The 19,807-nt window shown below is 42.9% G+C and overlaps 1 protein-coding gene across 5 annotated transcripts; it reads right to left on the bottom strand.

Annotated features, from left to right (window-relative positions):
* Nucleotides 1-1,206: 1,206 nt before the first annotated feature.
* neurl4 (neuralized E3 ubiquitin protein ligase 4) lies at nucleotides 1,207-19,791 on the bottom strand. Of its 5 annotated transcripts, none has more exons than XM_024288077.2 (29): nucleotides 19,602-19,791; nucleotides 15,736-16,237; nucleotides 15,596-15,661; nucleotides 15,064-15,521; nucleotides 14,002-14,113; nucleotides 13,835-13,923; nucleotides 13,686-13,758; nucleotides 13,159-13,432; nucleotides 12,903-13,084; nucleotides 12,744-12,829; nucleotides 11,524-11,686; nucleotides 11,239-11,449; nucleotides 10,680-10,756; nucleotides 10,495-10,573; nucleotides 10,248-10,417; nucleotides 10,041-10,169; nucleotides 9,827-9,972; nucleotides 7,321-7,539; nucleotides 7,068-7,166; nucleotides 6,838-6,990; nucleotides 5,805-5,972; nucleotides 5,569-5,727; nucleotides 5,238-5,417; nucleotides 5,056-5,149; nucleotides 4,872-4,979; nucleotides 4,241-4,385; nucleotides 3,735-3,847; nucleotides 3,492-3,651; nucleotides 1,207-3,414 (listed from the first exon to the last, which is right to left on the bottom strand). In XM_024288077.2, the coding sequence occupies exons 1-29, from the start codon at nucleotides 19,764-19,766 to the stop codon at nucleotides 3,210-3,212; spliced, it is 4,785 nt and encodes a 1,594-aa protein (XP_024143845.1). In that variant the 5' UTR covers nucleotides 19,767-19,791; the 3' UTR covers nucleotides 1,207-3,209. The 5 variants fall into 5 exon arrangements, 4 of the variants coding, with proteins under 4 accessions (XP_024143845.1, XP_036072719.1, XP_024143846.1 ...); XM_036216826.1 differs by having other exon boundaries at nucleotides 9,827-9,969; XM_024288078.2 differs by having other exon boundaries at nucleotides 11,239-11,446.
* Nucleotides 19,792-19,807: the final 16 nt, after the last annotated feature.

The raw sequence follows: 19,807 nt of genomic DNA, 5'->3' as shown, positions 1-19,807 counted from the left end.
TTTTCCTTTTGTGGTCCTAATCTCGTAAATATACAGGAAAATAAATCATAATTTTATGAGATTAAAAGTCGTACATTTTTGAAAATTTTCTTTTAAATTTAAGAAAATAATTCCTAATTTTGAGATTCAAAGTCGTAAATGTGTAAATATTTTTCTTGTAAATTTAAGACTTTTTCATTATATTACTTTTTGTGCTTCTAATCTCGCAAATTTACGAAAAAAAAAATCCTAATTTTACAAGATTTAGAGAAGCAACATTAGACGTTTTTTTCTCGCAAATTTATGACTTCAATTTCGTAAAATAATATTTATTTTTTATTTTGTTGTCTTAATCTTCTTGGTTTAAGAGAAAAAAGTCATAATTTTACGAGATTTAAAGTCACAAGTTTACTTTTTTTTGTAAATTTACAACTTCAATTTCTTCAAATGTATATATATTTTTTTTACTTTTGTGGTCTTAAATTTACGAGATTAAGAGAAAAAAAATCCAAATTTTAAAAGATTCAAAGTTGCAAATGTACACATTTTTTCTTGTAAATTTGCAACTTCAATTTCATAATTTTCCTTTTGTGGTCTCTGTCTCAGAAGTTTACAAGAAAAAGTTTTTGGAGATTTAAAGTAGCAAATTCACAAGGTATTTTTCTTGTAAATTTACAACTTCAATCTCTTGATGTGAATTTTTTTTTCCTTTTGTAGTCCAAATGTCGTAAATTTGTGAGAAAAAAAGTCTTAATTTTATGAGATTTAATGTCACAAAAATACAATTTTAAATGTATGATGTGTGTTTACAGTTTTAAAGTCATTTTTATTTCTTTTACACATTTATTATATGGTTTTTCCTTCATTTTAAACTGATCCTAATTTAAAAACAGTTTTTCTACTTTGTTTTGGAGCAAAAAACCTCATAATAATTGTTCTCAATTTGTTGGGTCTTATAGTTGACGAATGCATTTTGAGTTAACTAATGATTAAAAATGAACTTAGTTTATTATAATCTACTCTGTGCCTGAATCATCAACAGATTAGCTGGAAAATGTTCCTGTCATAGTTGAAAAAAAAAGCTATTTAAGTCTAAGTTTGACAAGTTTTAACCCTATTTCTTATTTAATTTTAAGCATAAATTAAATTTTAGAATACGTTTCTTGGTTACTTTTCTGACAATAAATACAATAAATAAAACAATTCATAACAAAAAAAACTTCTTTCTGATCTCTTTAGTGTAAATACACAAACTTTGTGCATAATGTCACTTTATTTTTTTATAAATCAGGAAGATATGATTTGTTATGTAACAGCCTATACAATGCAACATACAGAAAACAAAAGTGTACAAAGCAGCACTGAGCTGTAAATAACCAATGTAATAACATATTTCACATTTGTTGACTGGAAGTTTTTTACATTTTTTTTTTGCCTTCGCTAAAAATCAATGATCTCCCATTAGTCAGATCAGCTGCTCCGAGAAGGTGAATCATCCTCTGAACTTGTCTCGTCAGAAATGTGCCTGAAACGTGTAGGAATTGGCAGATTTAGCTCGTCGACTGAACGGATAGCTGTTGGCGTACAATCACTGCAAATGTTTTAGGAAGGAAAGCAAAGCTGTTATTCTATTGACATCTGGAATAAACGTAAAAAAAAAACCGAAAGGAGCTATGATTGAAAACATTCACATGTAAACACCCGCGCTAGCTGCAAACTTTTCCCAGGAACCTGTTAGCCGGGTAGCAGAGTGGGCGGAGTCTAAACGATGACGTTTGCTACATTTTGGGATAATTAAAATCTTTTATTTATTTTGCATTTGTGTATTTGCACACATTTAAATAATACACTAATATTTTTGGCTAATGTGCTTTAAAAAAGTTAGCATAAAAAATGCTAACCGGCTAGCATAAATTGGTTGTCGTATAGCCAATTAAACGTGTATTTATTTATTTATTTTTAATTTTTTTTTTTAGTTAACAAAAATTAAAGAGTAGTCGTTTAAACGGGTCATTTTAAGTACTTTTTAATGGTCGTAGTTTGGGAAATTTGGTTGCTAGGCAACCTGTACTGCTAACATCTAAGCAGGTGTCTGTTCAAATTAGTTCAAAATGTTTACTTCTATTTAGTCGCTTTTTTGTTTCAACAAAAGCGAAAGAGGAATAAATGTAAACTACAAATTTAAAGTAAAAAAATATTATTACTAGTCGTCCTTGATGCTAACTTCGCAACTGCTAAATTTCACGTAAACTGGAAACTTTAATTTCTTCAAAGTATTTTTTTTTATTTTTAAACGTGCAAAATCCTTCACCTGTGTCGGTTACCGAATAGTTTCTTAAAAAAAAAAAAGGAAATTTATATACACTACTATTGCAAAAACGTTTTGATTTTTTTAGATGGATAATTGTGTCACTCTAAAAGATCCTTTAGTTGAAATGTTAAATTCCCCAAAAATTCATTTCCATGTTTATTAAAAAGAAGAAGAAAAAAACAGCATTTACTCCAGTTTAGCCTCGATTATTAAAGCTCAAAGATTTTCCGTCTGACGAGTGAGGCTGACCGCTAATGTGGAGGCATGACAACAGCAGAATACAGTGCTATGCGTGTAAACATCTCTTTTCCACTCCAGTTTTAAAAGCCCCGCCCCCCCTAAAAGTCACAATCAGAACACTTTAAGGTTCATTTAAGATTTGTCTTTTTTCTTCATCATTAAACATCACCCCTCCCCCTCCATTTAAGCCACATTTGAGTCATTTCAAGTGTAAGTTGGGTAACGTGCAGACGGGTGTGATAGCTTATCTGACCATGAAACAAACACTGACCGAAGCAGAGGTGGCGAGTGTTGGAGGAAGTGCTAAACATTTAAAAAAATAAAGATAAAATAAACATTTGGAGGTGAAAAGGGGCTGGATGGGGGTATTGAGAACCAAAAAGTAGCTCTAAAGGAGGGGGGACTCCCATGAATGTCCAAAACATAAAGTGCAGGCAGTGTGTGTGTGTGTTTGTGTGTGTGTTCTTTGAAACCGCTGTAGCTCCCGGCCGTAGCAAGAATCCGAGAACGACCACATAAAAAAAAACAAAAAAAAAAACGCTAAATTGTCAACAATCCATAAACGGGCCCAGCTGGATTCCAGGTGAGTCTCTCCCTCAAGGCATGGGTTGGATTTGGTTTTCAGTCTATTAAAAGTTCCTGGAGGGGCCGAGTGGACCGCCACCCAAATCCCGCCGGTTCACTCGATCCTGATGAGCAACCCGTAGAGGAGCGTGCCGCCCTGTTCCTTTGTGATCCACTCTATCTCTGAGTTACTGAAGCGAGGGTCCAGGGGCTCGCTGTTGCCGAGCGACTGAGGTCCCACCTTGTAGGAACCCGGACGCACGCACACCTGGAACCCCACTTGGGCCTGGTGACAGCAGTGAGAACGGGGGTCCCGAAATCTGCCGGAGGAGAGAACTCATCTCAGTTTCCAAAAAAAAGCAACACAGAGTTCTAGTTCTTTGCACAACAAACTTACTGCACTTTAGGAGCGAAGATCTCCAAACCGGAGTAGCGCATGGTGGGCGAAAGCCGTACTCTGGGTACCTCCCGGCCCGGGGCGCTGTTCTCCTCTGGCTCGCCGTAGTCGTTGGGCCCCTCCGCCTTCGCCGGAGACACCGAGAACACGGACGACGTCCCTGCAACCATCAGGTGAGAATGCAGTGAAGTGAGGACAGGAAGACCCCGCCGGGACGGTATAAGTCAGGGAGGACGGCTCTACCGGGCAGCAGCTGGTTGTGGTCCAGTGTGCGCCGCAGGGCCCCCACGCTGGTGCCGTGATATGCGATGTGCCACTTCTTGAGTGCATTAGAAACGTCACAGTGGGACTTTATCCTGCATGGAGGGGAGAGAAATGGTAACTGCAGTTGTTACATCCCTTATGGGTCGGCAACCTTTAACAGTAAAAGAGCCGTTGGGGCTCAATTTATAATGCTAAAAACTTTAAAGGAGCCACAAAGTCTTTAGAAAATTTGGATTTGCGTTCATGACCTTCTTTTGTTTGATCTATTTTTTGGTACAAACAAAAGCATAAAATGTAAAAAGAACCCAGCATCTCTTAAAATGTGTTTTTTTTTTGTGACAAAAACAAACAAAAAAAAAATTCCCCTCTTTGTCCTCAGCAGTCTTACACTGCTGGGTTTTGTTATTTTAGTTTGAGGTTGGAGGAAACTAAATAAAACAAATTACTTATTTTAGTCACTTTTCACAGATTCCAAAACCTCTTACCTGAGAGCGAAGCGACACCATCCGAACGGCAGGGCGTAATCCCGGGGCGGCTCTCCTCTTTTGTAGTACGCCTCATCGCCTCGGAGCTTGTGGCAGGACTCGCAGTAGCACAGGTTGTACTTTGCGTCTTCGCTGAAGTAACTGTCTGAAGAAGAGAGGCTTTCAGTTTACCCTGCTGGGCTAAAAACTCTGCTCCCAAAAAGATAGATCAATAATTAATTCATAAAAGTAGAGATCGATTGAACGCATAAAGTCCACTAGCTTGATGCTAACGTATAATGGGATTTCTTATAAGACGGCTAATGCTAACACTAAACAAACTTTGCTGACTAAATGAAGATCTTTATATACTCACAGGCATAAATTTGACAAAGTTTTTGAAGAAAATATTTTGCTGATAAAACAGTTTTTGCTCATTCTTTCTTCTTGTGGAATAAGGTGTAATGTTATGGCGTGATCGCCACCTAGTGTCCAAACTGAAACATCCTCCAGGAGAGGCAGAACAATTGTTGGAGCTTCTTCGTTTGAGAAACTATGTAACACTGTATGAATCGAATCGAATCAAATCTATTCTGGAAATTATTGGCGAGACCCGTCCCTAGACAGACGCGACGAAGGCGAGAGGATTTACCTGGTAACGTCAGCAGGTCCTTGAATCGGGAGCACAGTGCCTGGTACTCGCAGGTCTTGTTGGGGTTGACCTCTGGAGGGGGTGTCCAGCACACGCTCTCTTTGATTCCTGCAAATACGGAGCGACCTCAGGACTCGAAGGAGCGCAGACGAGAAGAAAAGTAAAAGCAGAATCGGCTTCATACCGTCAACCATATCTGCCTTTTCCATATCGCCCTGACAGCGAGTCTCTCCGCTTTCCGCACCCACAGCCGACACGCTGTTCGTTACTATGGTAACCTGCAACAGAGACGTCAATTGATGCAAAAAGAAGAAACTTCTAGAGGAAAACTTTGACTCTTGAGTTCTCGAAGCGATCTGCACCGACCTGCTCACACTGGCCGTAGAGGTCGATGAAGGGGTAGCAGGGGGAGGGGATATCCTGCGCGGCGACGCCCTGGTCCATGCCGTTGACGTAGAGGTGGAGGCAGCTGTTGGCATCCACCAGCAGACCCAACACCGTCCCCTCCGGACAAGTATCAAGGTTTGGACCGTAGTTCTCACATATCTGGAGAGGGAAATGGACGCCCAAAGGGCGGGTGGGATCAGCGGGAGGACGACTGACGGAGAATCAATGACTCGACACGCTCCGGCAGGGAGAGCACAGTCCTGTCCGTCTAAGATGGCAAGGATTGATAATGCTCCCGGGTTCCTTGTACCTTCAGCGAGTTGTGGAAGACGGAGTCTCGCTGCAGCAGCCAGGCGGAGCGTTTCAGACAGCACGCCGTGGAGGGGAAGTTGAGTCTGTCCGGGGAGTGGCCGATCACCCCCAACGACAGCGATGACGTCCACGAAGGATTCAGGCGGTCGATCTGAAACTGTCAACAACAAAGAGATTCAAAATGAAGACTAAAAAACATAAATAAATATTCACCGTTAAATAAATCTGACAGACCTGGAACAGCAGCTGACGAGCCAGCGGCTGGGCGGTGACCAGCAGCCCCTGGTTGTAGCTGGATACTCGGGCTGCTGTCAGGTTCTGATTGGAAAGTTGGATGTTTTTGCCGTGATTCTCCAGGAAGGCCATGATTGTGGGCGCCAGAGTGCACGACTCCCTCTCCACCTGGCAAAAGGCCACAAGTTGTAAGAAAACAAAACAATCTAAAGCTGTAAGCGGTGTTATATGGCCCACAGGTGCTACCCTCCCCCGCCCTCTCTGCCCTTCACTCTCCCCCTTCTTAAAAATGTGTTGCTTTTTTATTTTTCAAAATGGAGGCTTTTTAGTTGATTTAACTTCATAGCAACTATTTAGTTTTTTGGTTGCCTGGGGGAGACGAACAGGTCCATGTAATTTTTAGATAAATCGGTAAAAGTAAATTTTTAGATTTCCTTAGCAACAGGTTTTTTTTGTATATCCTATTGTTTCCAGCTTGACTAAACGATTCATATTTGAACTTTTCTCAATATTACAGTAAAAATTGTGCTAACACCGTTCAAAATCCACAAAATATTTTTCCTCCCAAGTAACTTCCCAATGTTCAAAAAGCTAGGAGGGGATCTATCGACATTCCTAGAAAGAGTTTAAATTTGTAGCTTGTGCTAAAGGTGATTTATATGGAAAATTTATGATGTGACCTCTTCCTGAGGTCAAAGGTCAACTTAAGCTAGCTGTATATGTGTGAGATTTTGTGAAGATCGCTTATACAAAAGCTTTTTTCAAATATAATGCGAAAATTTCACAATTTGCTACAAAAATTGCCGCTGTAGATTGGATTTCTCCAACTCAAGTGTTTTAGTTTTGTAACTTGATTTTGAAACATTTTTTGAGAGCCCCATTTGAGATTTTGAACCCATTGATTTCTTTGATAGCTTTGTCCAGTGCAATGTAATCTTTTTCTACCAAATTTATTCCCAAACGTGCAATAAGAGAAAAGAATTGTGAAATAAAACAATACGTTTGACAGCAGAAGCCTGTCGTGTCTTCTTACCTCTCTGACAGGAGTGCTGTCCTCCTCCCCTTCGCTGCAGCTGTCTGAAGAAAGCGAGGGCGCCTTTACGCTTTCCGTGTCCTCCACCAGCGACGAACTGACGATGGAAATCGCCGTAATGCGCCCATACAAGTCCAACACCGCGTACACATTCTGTAGACAATGAGACGCTGTCACACTTGGCGCTTTGAGGCGTTTACAAAGCTGCGAATGTGAGAAAGGGCGCCAACCTTGGCTACTGCGGTAGCAGCAGGACCCATGTCCTCTCCATCGATGAAGATGTGCATGGTGTCGTCGTTGCATCTCTTCACGCCCACACGGTTCCCGACCTGGAAGCACAGAAACGTTAATAAATATCTAAAAACACTTTTTGAGTAAACCCAATTGGGCAAATGATATGAAAAATGGTCAAAGTAAGACATCGCCTTCTTTTGTTTTGTTGGCTAAGAGGTCAGTCAAGTGCAAAGAGAGATTGTGGCTCACCATCAACCGGTCGAGCGAGTAGCAATAGTTCTGGCGCTGCAGGACGCCGTTGCGACGGACCTCGGATCCGTAAAGCAGCCAGGTGACCTTGGTGCGGAGCTGGGGGAGGGAAGGGGAGAGACCCGACAGCGGGCAGGACGGCAGCTCCGGAGGGGCCAGCGTTGTCAGACCGATGTGCAGCGAACCGCACCATTGCTCATCCACCTCATCAATCCTGACCTGAGGAGAGGAGGAGAGCAGCAGATGACTGCAGGACGCCGGCGGCAGACTCTCCTCTCAGCACATTCTGCTTCGGACAATCACTCTTCTTCACATTTGTTTCAGATTTGATTCAGTTTTCATTTATAGAAAACAGCCAGTGCACTAATAATGAATTAAGAAGCTTTAAGTGGAATATGTGTGAAATTTCCTAAAAATCGACCAAACAAAAGCTTCATTTTCCCATACGTCAAAATGACCAAATCTCCGATTTGACACAAAATGGCCGCCAAGCCGTAGGTCGAGTGGCTATCCCATGATAATTATAAAACTTCCTTTGAATATCTGCGACACGAGTATATTCGTTAGTGGATTCCAACATTTTTTTTCTAACTTCATTTTTTAGCCGAATCAGCAGATTTTGGTTAACCACGCCCACAATTTAAACATTGTGATATCGTATGCAATATTGCTTCATTCAGCTTGAGCTAGAGAACTCATGTATGCCTTTTTACGACATTACAATAAAAAAATTGTGCATGCTATTTAAATTCTACAACTTCTAATTCCAACATTTTTTAGGTCCACAATGATAGTCGAGAAGTTACAAGATGACCGAAGATAAAGCCTAGGACGAGTTTACATTTGTAGCTGTTACTAAAAAAAAAAAATCAAGATGGCTGCCTCTTTCCAAGGTCAAAGGTCAATGAAACGTCTGTTGTGGTTATAGACCAGAGGTCTGCAACCTGCGGCTCCAGAGCCACACGTGGCTCTTTTATCCCTCCGTGGTGGCTCTCTGGGTGAAGAAAAATAAAACCGTAATTTTCAAAAATTTGGAGATTAGCTATTATTTTAGCAACATGCTAACCTTTTTTGCTAATTTGTTGATTACTGGGGTCTTAGGCTAATTTAGAATGTTGCTTCTGTTTTAGCAACAGGCTAACTTTTTTTGACTAATTTAGTTCACTGAGGAATTTTAGGATATTTAGGAGTTCAGGTAGTAATTGAGCAACGAGCTAGCTTTTTGTGGGCTAATATGGCCACTAATGAAATGTTTTATGCTAATTTGGAGTTTAGCAAACATTTTAGCAGTATGCTAACATTTTTGGCTTATTTTCATCTACTGGACTTATTAGGCTAATTTAGAGTTTCGCTTTTATTTTAGCAACATGCTAACGTTTTTGGCTAATTTGTTATTTATTGGGGTTTTAGACTAATTTAGAATTTAGCTTCTATTTTAGAAACTGGCTAACTTATTTGAATAATTTAGTTTACTGAGGAATTTTAGGGGCTGGACGGTGGCGCAGTGGTTAGCGCTCTTGCCTCACAGCGAGAAGGCCCCGGTTCGAATCCCGGCCGGGACCTTTCTGTGTGGAGTTTGCATGTTCTCCCCGTGCATGCGTGGGTTTTCACCGGGGACTCCGGCTTCCTCCCACCGTCCAAAAACATGCTTCATAGGTTAATTGGTGACTCTAAATTGCCCCTAGGTGAGCATGTGAGAGTGGATGTGTGTGATTGAGGCCCTGAGACAGACTGGCGACCTGTCCAGGGTGTACCCCGCCTTCGCCCTTCAGTAGCCGGGATAGGCTCCGGCACCCCCGCGACCCCGAAAGGGACAAAGCGGTCAAGAAGATGGATGGATGGATGGAGGAATTTTAGACTAGGAGTTCAGCTAGTAATTAAGCAACTAGCTAGCTTTTTCGCTAATTTGACTTCTACTAAAGGTAAAAACATAAAAAGAAAATCCCATTTTGAGTAATGCTAGTTTATTTTTATATTTTTGCTTTTGTCTGTGCCAAAAAAAATAGACATAATTAATATTTATTTAAAAAAATAAAAATAAAAAAAGAAGGTCATGAATGCAAATCCAACTTTCTTAACATTTAAAGTAAGACTATGCGGCTCCTTCCAGGTTTTGATCAGTAGAAAATGAGCCCAAATGGCTCTTTGACTGTTAAAGGTTGCCAACCCCTGCTATAGCCTGAAGCTGGTGGCATGTCTGCAAAGGTTTGTGAAAAATCGCATGAACAAAAGTGTTGTTTTCCCATATTGTGGAAAAAAATCCACCAAATCTCATAATTTGCCACAAAATGGCTGCCAAGCCAGAGGTCATGAGGCCTTCACATAATTTCGTTACTGCACTTTGAATCAAAAGACTAATGAGAACTTTTTACATAGATCAAAAGACGATCTGTAAGGCCAAAACGGAGTTAAAAATGTCCAAATGCAGCCGTCAGGTTGAGGAGGACATCATTATAAACACCCAGAACAGAACCTGTAGTAAATAAGGTGGTTGTGTTGCTTTTACCTCAAATAACTCGTCGGTTTTGAGCTCCTTCCCGCTGAACACAATTCCGTGGGAGTATCCGCCCACTCTGACGGCCTGGCAGCCCTCGCCGAGCAGCACCACGTTTTTCCCGTGTTTACTGTGCAGCCGATGGGCGACGCCCGCTACTGCGAGGAAACAGCAACGTTACTTGAAGGTCACTTACAGCTTCCAGGAGCAATCTTTATGTTGGTACCTGGAGAGTGGATGGGGAAGCTCTTCTCCGTGACGTTGCTGGTACACAGGCTGTTGTCCAGCGGGCCGGAGGAGCTGGTGATGGACACTTGAACGCACTGACCGTATAGGTCGATCACGGCGTACACCTCTGGGACAGAAAGACCGTGGTTCAGCCAGACCGTCGCAGGCTTCGGTTCAAGGATCAGAAAGTCATGTGGTTGTTTACCTGGAGGCAGACCGGAGCAGGCCACTCCCTGATCGACGCCGTTTATGTAATAATGGAGGTTGCCGCTGGACGAACGCATCATGCCTATCCTTGAGCCGGTGGTTAAGGAGTCCAAATCACATCCATAATTGTTGCGCATTGTGTTTCCGTCCTGCATGATGGCTGTTCCACTACAAGAAAAAAAGGGAGATTTAAAACATCTTCTAAAATATTGGTGTGTCTCTAAAAAACAATTTTAACCCATTACCTCAACATCCAAGTATCATAATCAATATCAGTCATAGTGTTTGGAAACTCCAGCTCCTCTGGCCGGATAGCTGTCACTCCTAAACGCACAAAAAACCAAAAGACACGTCAGAACGCTCACGCTGAGTCTAAAATGGTCTGAATGGAAATGATAACTGAACAGATCGATTAGAAAAGACTACAAACCTGCTTCTATTGAACCCGACCAGCGATCTACCATCTTCTGGATGACGATTTCAAACAGCTCTCCATCTCGAAGGCACCTGTGACACGGAAGTTCATGGCAGGTCAATTTTGCTGCTCAGCAAGGAAGGAAGGTGTGGCAGGTGCAACCGCTCCAACCCCATGACCCTTGCAACAGGCTGGCGACCTGTCCAGGGTGTATTTAGCCTTCGATAAGCATTAGCCGGGACATTCTCCGGGAACCCTGCGGCCCCAACAGGTTGAGAAAATAGATGGAAGTTCAGGACGAGAATCCTCGCACCAATTAGATTTGTGATCGAGTAACATGCCCAAAGCTGAGTCCCTGATTGGTTGACACGGTCAAAGTTTGGATTTTTAAACTCTTGACACATCTAATCGTATAACGACGCTCATAGCGTGTTCCTGCCAGACAGACGCACCCTGCTCCACTCTAAAACCTGACACTCGCTGTGAGGTTTTATTAACTGGGAACCAAGAGTGCAAGTCGTTGTTTGATCTCCTCTTTAAAGGTTTAAGTCTCTCAAAGTGTCGTCTTTCTGACCTGTTGGAAATAACAATCGCGTCGTTGAACTCGCTGCGGCAGTTCTGACGCAGGGCGGTGCGCCCCCCATTGGTGATGACGGCGTTGGTGCCGTGTAGGTGGTGGAAGCGCAGGTCGCTGGTTGCTGTGGCTCCAGCTACAGAGCAGGGACTGCCAGGGGACATGGCAGTGGGGCCCTCGGAGCTGTCCTCCGGGAGAGGGGGGAGGTCTGCTAACGGAGGCACAAACATGAAGCCGCGTGGAGCAACCTCCATAAAAATCGCCACTTTTGTCTCCAACTCTCACCCATGTCGTCCATGATGGTGGCCTGCGCCGCCTGGCCGTAGAGGTCGACCACGGCGTAGACGCTGGGCGGCACATTCCAGGCGGCGGGGCCTTGGGCCACACCATTAACAAAAAAATGGAGGCTGCCGTCTTCTTTCCGTACAACCCCGACAGTGTCACCTGCCTGCACGAGCAGAAACAAAACAAAACAATTAGGGCTGCCACGATTATTATATGGTCGACGACTAATTTAATAGTCGATAAGTCGTTAGTTCATATTACATGGATTCAGAGTGTAGTAAAATTGAATGTTATAATGACATTCTGCTAGCTTTATGGACTATTTTGGCATTTATTAAGGTTTTTTAGGCTAATATGGAGTTCAGCTAATATTTCAGCTACAGGCTAGCTATTTTGGCTAATATAGTATTTTTTCAGTTTTTCAGGATAATTTAGAGTTTGGCTAATATTTCAACTATATGCTAACTATTTTGGCAAATTAATATTTTTAGGCTGTTTTGAAGTTTAGCTAATGTTTCAGCTGCATGCCAGCTAGTTTGGCTAATTTAGGATTTTCTCAAGTTTTAAGGCTAATTTGAAATTTGGCTAATGTTTCAGCTGCTTGCTACCTATTTTTGCTAATTCAAAATTTTCAGCTTTTTAGGCTAACATGGAATTCAGCTAATATATCAGCTACAGGCTAACTATTTTGGCTAATTTAGTATTTTTTTTCAGTTTTTCAGGCTAATTTAGAGTTTAGCTAATATTTCAGCCGCATACTAGCTACTTTAGCTAATTTAGGATTTTCTCAGTTTTTTGGTTAATTTGAACTCTAGCTAATGTTTTAATTGAATGCTAGCTGTTTTGGCTAACTTAATTATTTTTTCTGTTTTTTAGGCTAATTTGGCATTTAACGAATATTTTAGCTGGCTTTCAGCTCCAGCGATTTTAGCTATCAATTTCAAAATCTTCAGCTATCACCACTAGCATCCTCAGCGGCCAAATTCAGCTTACAACATTCATACTAAGATTATCACAGGTAATGGTATACGTCTAGTTTTAAGTTATTTCAAAGTGATGATGGTTAAGATATGTGCTTTACATCCAGTTTGTGCATGACCCGATTAGTCGACTAATCAGAAGAAATTATCGGTTAGACGACTATTAAAACAATCGTTTGTAGCAGCACTAAAAACAATAAACAACAAAAAAAATAAATACTGGTTTCTACTAACACTCACTTTGAGTCGATCCAGGTTGTGCCCATATTCGTCTAAAATGGTCGTCCCGTTGTGCATCACGCCGTTCCCCGTCATCATCCACGTCCCTGAAATGTATCAAAAGATTAGCCTCCGACGAGCCGAACCAACCGGCTTTAATGAGGCGCTGAAGTCGTTCACCTGAGCGTAAGTTGGTCATGGTGGAGGGCAGCTGCAGGTAGGCGGGGTTGTGCGTTGTGACTCCGATTTCAATAGAGCCCGCCCACTTGTCGACCATTTTGTCAATGCGCACCTGGAAGACCTCGTTGGAGCGCAGCGGCCGACTGCTCAGAACCACGCCGTGGTTAAAGTCGTCAGTGGCACTGAAACAATCGGTAAAGTTTACCTTCAACACCGCTTAAATACTATTTCAATATTATAAAAAGAGCAAACTCACTGCGGCCGTAACGCGGTCCGGCCCTCACAGATGATGGCGGCCTTCTGACCGCAGTTGGAGTGAAAGAGGAGGCGGTCGGGCGCCTCCGTGTCCGGAGTGAGCGACAGGGTGGGCCGGGGTCGGCCCACGTCGGGGGACAGAGCCCGCATGATGGCGTTGTTGCGCCTCAGGCGGTCGCTGTGGTTGTGATTGTGGACTATAGTGACTTTGACCGCCATGCCGTAGAGGTCCACCACTCCATAGACCACAGCGGGAGTCTGAGCTGCAGCCACACCTGGAAAACACAAACCAAATCCATTCCAGGACATTAAAAAGGGTTCGACTGAAGCCAGAAATCTGTCATTGTTCTGTTAGATCAAGAATCTACAACGTTTCAACCCTAAAGAAGCCGCTGGAGCCTCGTTGGGAGAGATTCCAACAAAACTATGTTGCTCTGACCAAAAACAGCCGTCAAGATTAGTTCCAGTGTACTCCAGTGCTCCAGAATACCAAGAAAACTAAAAAAAAAAATCATTCTACTGAATCACCTTGATCGATGCCGTTTATGTAGAAATGCAGCGCGCCGCTGGCTTTACGCATCAATCCTATGTGATCGCCCTCCTACGAGAAAACATGTTCAAAGCAGATCCAAGAGCAGATGACATTAGAACCCATTAGAACTCCCGTCAGTCCAAACCTGGAGTTCGTCTAGGCTGAATTCACAGTATTCTCTGCGGGTTCCTTTCCCGTTGGTCAAAATCCCACAGCCACTCATCATGATTGTACCTGACAGGGAAGCCAAAGTGGTGACGTCACACAGCGGCTCTGGAATATTTTTGTTTGTGTGAGTGTGTGTGCGCGTACCTGAGCGCAGATTGGTCATAGTTGCGGGATAGTCCAGGTTGTTGGGGTTGTGCGTGGTCACACCGATCTCGATCGACCCCGACCATTTGTCCACCAGCTTATCAATGCGGATCTGATGGTGGGGAAGAGATGCGCGTCTCATCAGTGACAAACACAATCAGTAGCACCAAATGAAGAAGACAGTAGAGTTGTCATGACTGTACATAGACAACTGGAATGAGCGAATGTGATGTCACCAATAATGTTTACTTGCAGTTTCACAAAAATGAAGTCAACTCAGTTCCCATGTTGGAACTAGAGATCATCAGTGAGCAGTGATTGGTCCAAGTCGGTTTGAGTTTCATTTCTATACCAACTGCTCTCGCCAATCAGGAGTGAGCTTGTTGGAAGGCCACGCCCCTACCAGTTCAGTAGAATCTGTCAAACTTTTAGAGCGTTTGACGTGAGACTACATGAGACTACAATTTTATAGGTTAGGGTTGTGGGCGGGACTGTTGATACAGAGTAAGCCCGCCCCACTCCCCATCACCAAGAGCTCTATTTGGACACTCACACATGAGCTTATAGCCTCAAGCTAACATTAGCGGTGTAAAAATAATAACTAGATCAATCCGTTTTTGAGCCAGAATCACAACCCGCTACAGCATTAGTGTTGAACGCTCATTGTGTCTCGCATGAGCGGGCCAGAAGGCACACATGGGGAGGGGACTTTGGCCACGCCCATTTAAGTGGCAGTGTCATTAGTCTGAGCTTTTTCAAGCATCTGGTTTTCTGATCCAACACAATTTGAATTAAGAAATACTCAGAAACACCATTTTATTTCTTTTATATAGGTCCTCTACTTTGAGAAAAATGCTACAAGAACAAAAAAGTAAGTTTTCTTGAAGTGGGTCTGTAAATAAAGTGAAAAAGAAAGAATAGTTATTCTGACAAATAGAATGACTGAGTAATAGATGTTTATTTCTCAATACAAGTATTTGGAATCTTGTACCAGCAGGTACTTCCTGTTTAGAACATCACTCAGTCCAGGTCTCATATACAGTCCGTGGGTTGTGTACGCACCTCGAACATCTCGTTGTGTCGCAGCGGCCGGTTGGTCATCACCACGCCGTTGTTGAACTCGTCCAGCGGTCTCCGCCTCTCCGCCGTTTTGTTGTTGTTGCTCAGTTTGATCAGGGTGCCGCACTTCTCGTGGAACAGCAGCGCGTCGTTGGTGGTCATCCCCATCACGGCTCCAAGCCCCGCCCCTCCGTTCCCGGCGGGGCTGTTTGAACTCCCATCCCCCGCTCCTCCTGCTGCTCCCCCGCTGTCGCTGTGTAAGGTGACTCCTCCACCGCTGCTCCCTCTGTCGCCTCTGGAAGAGGAGTCGGATCCTGTGCTTCCTCCTCCTCCTCCTCCCTCGACACCTCCTCCTCCTCCTGTCCCTCCTCCACCCTCTCCCCCTCCGCCCTCGTCTTCAGAGCGATAAAACGATACTATTGCATTGTTGAAGACATCGAAGAGCTGGTGCTCCGTGAGAACTGAGGACACAGAGGGAACGCTTGTCAGACCGTCAGTGCACCTCCTGATGGAGACCTCAGGTGGATCTTCTTACCTGTGTCGGCCTCCAGGTTGTTGGGGAACTTGTCTGGTCGGTTGTGGCTGCAGGTCAGCTCAGGCACTGTTAGAGTAAGAGTCTCTCCAGATCAAACAATCCCAGATAAATGAAAAGATAAAAAAAAAGAGTATCCTTACCTTCATCTCCGTTCATCACTCCATTCAGTGCGGCCACATTCATCAGTGCTGCAATCCCCCCATCCTCCCGAGCACCACACACCACCAACTCCTCCTCCTCCTCCTCCTTCTCCTCCTCGTCTCGCTCTATCGTCTCTCTCTCCATCTCCGTGGGAGGCGGCTCGCAGCTCACCACCGTCACCTGGGTGCACTTCCCGTACAGGTCCACCACCGCCCACAGCTTGGGCGGCAGGCCGCTGGCGGCCGCGCCGCAGTCCTGCCCGTTCACCCAGAGGTGGAGCTCTCCCCGGGAGCTGCGCTGGATGCCCACGCGGTCGCCCTCCACCAGCTGGTCCAGGTCCCGGCCGTACTCCTCCAGGACGGAGCGGCCGTCGCGGAGCACTGAGCAGCCCGACACGATCCAGGAGCCGCCCTTCAGGCCCGTGGCGCTGCTGGGGAAGTCCAGCGCGGCGGGGTCCAGAGCCGTCACCCCGATCTCGATGGAACCGCTCCACGAGTTCACCTGCAGGGAGACGGACAAAAAGATGGATCCAAATTATTCCTACAGTTTTATTTTTTAAAAGTTTAATTGTCTCAAACAGTTCAAGAATCAGACCAATTGAGCAGAGTTTAAATAAAGTTTTTTTTTTTTTAAACAAGAATAAAAGTAAGATTTTTGGCAGCATTTTCACCTTATATTGGTCTAAACTGCTGATATTCCTTCAGGTGATGTTGCTGTTTGAAAATATTTGTCTATTAAGGAAGTAAAACAAGGAATTAAACTTTACTGTATAAAGTCACAGAATTTATTATTTTCTGCCTCTTTTTGCTAATTGTTTATGAAAACAAAGTTTACATCTTTACAAGTTCTAGATTTTTCTGTAAATGAACAATTTTTAAAAATAAAAGTAAGAAAATGTTGTTTTCTATCCTTTAAATGTACAAAGCAACTCAATGTCTAAACAATAAAATAAAAGTTTGCCATTTTGACAGATCAGTTTCTCTGATTTTTTTTTGTATTTACCAAAGCTGCTTCTGTTTCCAGAAAAAGAAAAAATAATATTTTAAGACATTGTAAAACATTTGTATGGAGCACTGGACACGACATAAAATTTAAATAAAAATTATTTCCATAAATTAGTATTTTGTGTACACAAAATGCTAAAAAAGCTTATTTGTGGCCACAAAAACGGATTTTGAGAAACCCAATTTCATTTGCAATTATACTTAATTTAAAAAAAAACTGCAGTAAGAAAACCTTCAAATATTTCCCATTTATGTTCATTATAAACATTTTAAAGTCTCTCTTTAGTAAAGAGGAGCTGTGTGTTGAGACACCAACAGTATCACTACTTCAGTACGCTCCAAAATAAGACCTTTATAGACGTAATCGTAAAAATCCGCAGAGAGATGGAAGCAAATTTGTATTCTTTTATTAAAAGATCTATGCTGTTATTTTTAGCCGGCGGTGCTTCTAGCATCTTTGAAGACAAAACACTGAAATAAATGACATTTGAAGAAAAAGACTGGAAGTAAAGCACAGAAGAAGTGACACATCAAGTCCTTACAGAACAGAACAAACTAGAGGAGAAACTTCAAATACTGCAGGTGACTGATTGTGACGTTATTCTGATTGTGAGGCTCGGTAAGTAAAAGGATTGGATTTCACGTGCACGGATCACGTTTTCCCAGGCTCTCTCTGCTTTGCATCGTTCGTATGTTAAGGCAGCGTCAGCAAAAGTGCAGCAAACTGACAAACAAAAAGCAAAAGGACATCTTTTGGAGAAGAAGAGGTCACAGCTGTCAGACAACGGCGAGCCCGGAAATCAAAAACTGAAATAAAGAAGATTATCAACTTCAGATGACCCCACATTTAATGTAAACATCCCTAGAATAGCACAAGGGTTACAAAAGTGAAAATGCTTAAGCTAAAAGTGACAATAAAAACTACTGTACACTTGGTCCTCCCCAGCTCCCTGGCAGGTGTATGTAAGGCAGTGGGAATCTGGGTTAACAGTACTCTAGTGGCTCCGGCTGACTGGGAGGCTGTGGTTCTACACGTTTATGTAACGCAGACCTGCGGGTGTCTGCATCCCCGGACTGTCCGGTCAACAGGAAGCTAACGACAGGATGCGGCTGCGCAGAGCAGAGCGAGGAGGGACGGCTGCAGACACAGATCTTCTCACGGCACGGTTTAAAAGGACTCATTTGGAGCAGACTGCAAATGAATCATAAACCTGTGTGCTTTACAGTCCATTAAGTCAGGGGTCTTCTAACTAGAGTGCTGTGCCATTCTAGTGTGCCGTAAAAGATAATCAGATGTGCTGGAAATTATTTAATTTAGTCTAAAAGACATTCTGAGTTCATCCCTATAGGACCAGGTTTCACAATGAATAGGGATGATCATAAAGGGCTTTTTTCTTTGGGTTTATTTGATTATTTTTTCAAACACTTTAATTAAAAAATAATTAATAATTGTTGATATAGACTTAAGAGGTTTTTTTATATATATATTTTCAGTTGGTGGTGTTATTTGGGAGGTCTATCAGGGGAAAAAGTGCAACTTGGATCAGAAAAAACAGCAGAAAAAGTGCTACTTTAAGCAACTTTGAACACAATTTGGAATTAAAGAGCTTTGATGGTCATTGACACAAGACTGAGTCCTGCTTAAACACATTTTTTTTAAATAAAAATTAAAAACAGCTATTTTTAAAACAAAAAAAAGCATAAAACTAAACCGATAACAGATTCTCCTGGTTATTAAAATATAAAATATAAAAGAAAATGTAGGAAAACTAAAAAATGTTAACAAATTATTTGTAATTAAAATAAAAAAAGACAAATTTTAACCTACAAGTAACAAAATGTATGCATTCAAAAACGTTTTATTTATTTGTTTTTATTTATAACCAAACATATATGTACGTGTAATAGTAATAAATATTATAGGGCTGGGTACTTTTTATTAGAGAGGGTCTTTAAAGATCTGTATCTGCAGGAGCGACTCCTGGCAGGCTGCAGATAAAGCAGCCAAACCAGGAGCAACAAATAAAAACTCACTGTGTTCTTTACCTCTTTCACTCCAGCTGTTTAAAAAATAAAACTCTCCCCCTTCAAAGTTAGCTTAAAACCAAGATTAATACACTTATTACCCAGATCATCCAATCCATTAGGTCGATTTGCACACCAGAGTTACACACTGATAACTACATTTGTGTCTTTAAATCTAATTCCAGCCCTTAAGTCTCGAGTTTAGCTCCCAGCAGAGCTTGTTTAGAAACCAATTGGAACGTTTTGGTGGTAAACATGTAAATAACAAAAGCTCAATTCAGGCTGTCATTCACCAAAAGAGACAACAACAACAGTAATCAGGTCTTTCGTGTCCACTAATGAGACCCTTCAGCTGTCTGCTCTGATGCTAGCATCCCTCTGGAAACCTAAACAGCACCGACTTCTTTCTAAAATTGCAAAATTGTTATTATTTATATTATTATAATCATTTATTTTGGTTTTGAAACAATTGTGCTACTGTTTTGGTAGAGAATAAGCGACATTTTTCATTTTTCTGAAGCAACAACCTTCCTGAAGCCGCCAGCTAGCATCTGATTAGCTAGCTAACTAACTTGCGGCTACACGGGCGGGTTATCGCGAGCCCGGCGACCCGTCTGCCGTATCTCCGAGCAGGGGGTGCGGCTGTCGAGTCACCGCGCCCCCGCTGCGGCTCCGACAGTGCTCCGCCACTAAAGTCGGGCGGCCTATGGAGACTCGAGGAGCGGCAAGGGGATGCAAGATGAAGCAGAGCCGGGTTCACCCACCAAACAGCTCCCACTGTCCCGACCACCGCTCGGGCAGGCAGCAGCAAAGCATCGGGCCCCGCGCTTGTTTACCTTCTTGTCGATCCGGACGGTGAAGACATCCCGGTCCCTCAGCGGCTCCTTGCTGAGCACGAGTCCGTGGTTGAACTCCTGGACCGGCTGGTTTCGCCGGGCGGTTCGGTTCGAGTTGGAGAGGCCGATCAGCTTTCCGCTCCGCGGGTGCAGCTCCGCCGCCATGTTCAAGGGGGGCGGCCAGAAATCACGACACTCCGGTTTTG

This window comes from Oryzias melastigma, linkage group LG18 (assembly GCF_002922805.2).
Source record: "Oryzias melastigma strain HK-1 linkage group LG18, ASM292280v2, whole genome shotgun sequence".
In the NCBI taxonomy this organism is placed as follows: Eukaryota; Metazoa; Chordata; class Actinopteri; order Beloniformes; family Adrianichthyidae; genus Oryzias; species Oryzias melastigma.
This window is presented reverse-complemented; position numbering and strand designations above follow the sequence as displayed.